Raw genomic sequence first — 4,034 nt, 5'->3', positions numbered from 1 at the left:
TATATATATATATATATATATATATATATATATATATATGTATATATATATATATATTGTGCGTTACGTTTAATTTCTATTAATTTTTAATTTTTCTAATATTTATTTTTTTTTCTGTTCCTAATATTTTTTCATTTATACACGTTTATTGCTACGTTTACTGCCGTTCTTACCAATGTAGTTTAATTTTAATCTCAGTTCAGTTAACTCTTCATCTTTTTCTAATTCTTAGAATGAAGAGTAAGTTGAATCGAGGTTAAAATTAATCCATATTGACAGAAACGGATAAAAGATGTCTTATATCCAGATATTGGATTTTATGTTATCTGATATGTTACTTATAATATAATATAACACCACATATTGCAATAATAAATGCGCGTTTATCATATATAATATTATATACATAAAAATTTTATAAAATAAATTTTATATAAGGCTTTTAATTGAATTTAATTTGAATTTCTATAAACACATGCAAAATAATTATTATTTTATATATCTAATTGACATAACACAATAAACAATGTGAAATTTAAACTCTTAAAATTTCTTTCAGACATTTGTCTCTAATTTGATTTCAGTCTTTATGTCAATTAAATCAAAACTGGTCAATCATTAATCCGGAAAATAAGAGAATATAGTAAAACAAAATTATAACGTAATACAAAAAAAAGAAAGTAAAAGAAGTCCTCTCGAATCCAGATTTCCCTTCTCTTTCACAATTAACTCTTGGATGCACCGTTTACTCCCCCACAAACGTGTATCCCATATATATCTGAATATTTCGGAGACTTGTCCGGGGCGCATCCGAGAGTTAATAATCCAAACGTTCAGTGATGTTCGCATCATCCGCGTCTCGTCTGTAAATCGCGACGGACGACGATGGTCCGTCCGGATGGGATGTCTCGGTCGAGGCGAATGAAGGGGAAACGCGGTGAGGCGATAGTGATCGGTTGTATGATGGTCGTCGACGTAGTGGTCCCGACCCTCGGTGTCACCCTCGTCCCGGCGTCGGTGATAAAATCGTAAAATCACGCGTGCGCACCGCCGATTACCGCCGTGTTCCCGGTTGTCGTCGTCGTTGTCGATAACTGCTCCTCTGCTTCCATCATCTTCAGCTTGCGCACCACCTGCGCGTGCTCCTCCAGCAACCTGGCGAACTCGCCTCGCCTGGTCTCGGCCTCCACCTGGATCTGCTTGATCCTCTCCCGCGGTCCACCGGGGCTATCCAACGGCGTCTGCAACGCCGAATTCTGCGAACTGCTCTCGCGCGATAGCCCGTCCAGGTCGGAGCCGTCGCTGAGGATCGAGTGCGAGTCCACGTCGTCCACGATGAGACTGTAGGTATGAACGTTATGTAATAACAATGACTTTAACGGAAACAAATGTCAAATATGTACAAAAGTTTTTGTGATTTATTTGAAGATCAATTTTCAAAAATACTGGTTTCATTGTTCAAGTACAGCGTCACTTAATTTTTAATAATTAAAGATTAAGCTAAAATAAGGAGAAGTTTGCCATTGGTATATTATTAGTGAAAAAGATTTTACTATGCAAGCATAAAAATTAAGTTAAATGTCAGGTTTTATTTGCTTTTGGAAATTAATAAATTTATTGTGTGGATGTTGTTTGTTTTTTAAATTTGATTTGAAAGAAATATAATAAAATCATTTAGATCTAATAAAAAAGAAAGAATTGGAGATGAAATTATACAAAGATTTTCTAGGAATCTCCAAGATAGCTAGTTAAAAATTTAAGTTTTTTCAAATCGAAGAATCCGTTTAAGAAAAAAATTAATTAAAAAAATTAATTAAATTAATTAAATTAATAAATTAAATATGTAATAATTTTTATCTGCTATTAATTAATTAAAAAATATAATAATATAAAATAAAACAAGTCCAATAGTCCATTCGATTACTCTCCCTCTCTTCTCCTCCGAGCTTAAAAATCTCGACTTTAATCCCTCTAAACAAAATCTTAGCTATGTTCATGGTTGTCAATGTATAGCGTGTTTTATATGGTATTTGTTTGATTTTCAAACTTAAATCTAATTAGATCAAAAATTAGATTTAAGTTTAGAGGGATTAACTAAGTTTAGAGGGCTAAATTAAAGTCGAGACTTTTAAGTTCGGAGGAGAAGAGACAGAGAGTAGTCGTATGGACTATTGGACTTGTTTTATTTTATATTATTATATTTTTAATTAATTAATAGCAGATAAAAATTATTACACATTTAATTTACTAATTTACTTAATTTTTTTCTTAAAGTTGTAAACGGATTCTTCGACTTGAAAAAACTTAAATTTTTAACTAGCTGTCTTGGAGATTCCTAGAAAATCTTTGTATAATTTCATCTCCAATTCTTTTTTTTTTTCTAAAATTGATTTTTGGTAAATATTCATTAAGTATAGTTTGTGAATGTGTATTTTTTTGTAATTATTTTTGTTTTTTAAGATTTATGGATGGATCCTCCTGCCCTTCTTGGGGCTACGCCTATGGCGCTGCATACATGAACAATGGTACAAGCATGTTTAAAAATTGCTTCTCGAATAAACTGCAAGAACTTTTGCCCACATTTGATAAAATTAATAAATAAATTGAGACTAGAATAGCCATATCTAACGAAATCAAAGATGCTAATAGAAAAACAAGATCGAAGCAATTGAATCATGTATTTTCATACTGTTAATATAACGTCTAAATTGTCTTAAAGCGAAAACAATTATCGCTAATTATTTTATGGCTGTGTTTTGCGTTTTACTTTCTTCCTCTCGTTTTCAACAGATTACAAAATGACGTTCGTTGTTCTGCGTCAAATTTATTTTCGTGCTTATTTACTCCACTTTTTTGCGGGGGCTGACGTATGTACCTCGAGGGCTCGTCGTGTCGCGCGCGGGTGGCATTGCGAGTTGAAACGCGCGCGTAAATCTATATCGTATCTGCTATCGACGTCAAAGGAAAATCTGATTTGCGTTGTGTATATACTTGATACGCGTACTCAATAATAATACTGATCATTATCTGGCGCAGTATCATTACATGCAGCAAGCGGAAACCTCCGTATCTCTTTTCGAAAAAAACGCAAGATGATTTCTGAGAATTACTTTATATGAATATATTGGATGAGATTTCCATCGCACTTCGCGAGTCCCGTCTCATCGAACCGGAACGATTTCGCTGAAGGGAAAACCATTCACGCATGAGTAGAAATTTATTCGCACGTATTTCCTCAAAATTTCAAAATGTCACTCAGGAATTTTCAACGAATATGGAAAAATTGCGGGAGTGAATCTCTGTACAGCAAAGAGATCAACTCCAAGCAGAATAAAAAATCGTGACATTAAAATTACTCCAAAGTGATGATTAAAATGATTAAAAATTACTTTTCGATTTGTTTTAACATCATTTTGATATTATTATGATCTGTTGTTTCCCTTGAGAAGCGACAGAATGATTTTTTTTTCAAGATCCAGTAATGTAACTTATTGTAGTTCCTAAGGATGAGTCTTTTATCTGATGCATAATACATATGAACAGTACCATCGAACAGTAACACAGATTGTTGCATAACGCATAATGCATAAAGCATAAGAGAATCAATCAATCAAAGTCTTTCAAAGGGAGGAAATGAAGGACTTTGATTGGTTCATCTTCTTATGTATTATGCGTTATGCAAGACTCCCGCCCTAAGTCTTTAGTATTGGATATAACAATTTAAATTCCAGAGTGGGTGCTTCCTATTTGGTAACATAAATGTCGTTCTATCTTTGTTACTCACTGAATGCTAAAAAGAAGATAGAATGATAATTTTGTCATCAAATGGAAAGCACTTAGTGAAGCAATGATCAAGAGAACTTGCAATCATCCATATGTGACAGAATGATTTCCTCAACTTCATGTCCTTCGCGAGGTTCGTACTCGCGAAAACTGTCGCGGGTATCGATTCCAGAACCGAGTATGTGTTTCGAGTCTCGTTTACAGGCCTCGGTATCTTGTTGCACCCACACACACACACACACACACACACA

The 4,034-nt window shown here is 33.7% G+C and overlaps 1 protein-coding gene across 1 annotated transcript in view; it reads right to left on the bottom strand.

Moving 5' to 3' along the window:
* Positions 1–1,034: 1,034 nt before the first annotated feature.
* LOC105623957 overlaps positions 1,035–4,034 on the bottom strand; it is a 9,760-nt gene continuing 6,760 nt past the window's right edge. Inside the window, exon 2 of the mRNA XM_012205327.1 lies at positions 1,035–1,341. Coding sequence (XP_012060717.1) covers positions 1,035–1,341 — 307 coding nt within the window. The remainder of the gene's footprint in view (positions 1,342–4,034) is intronic.

Source organism: Atta cephalotes, assembly GCF_000143395.1.
Source record: "Atta cephalotes unplaced genomic scaffold scaffold00068, whole genome shotgun sequence".
NCBI classification, from domain to species: domain Eukaryota; kingdom Metazoa; phylum Arthropoda; class Insecta; order Hymenoptera; family Formicidae; genus Atta; species Atta cephalotes.
The sequence above is the reverse complement of the archived record's forward strand: the minus strand, read 5'-3'. Positions and strand labels throughout refer to the sequence as shown.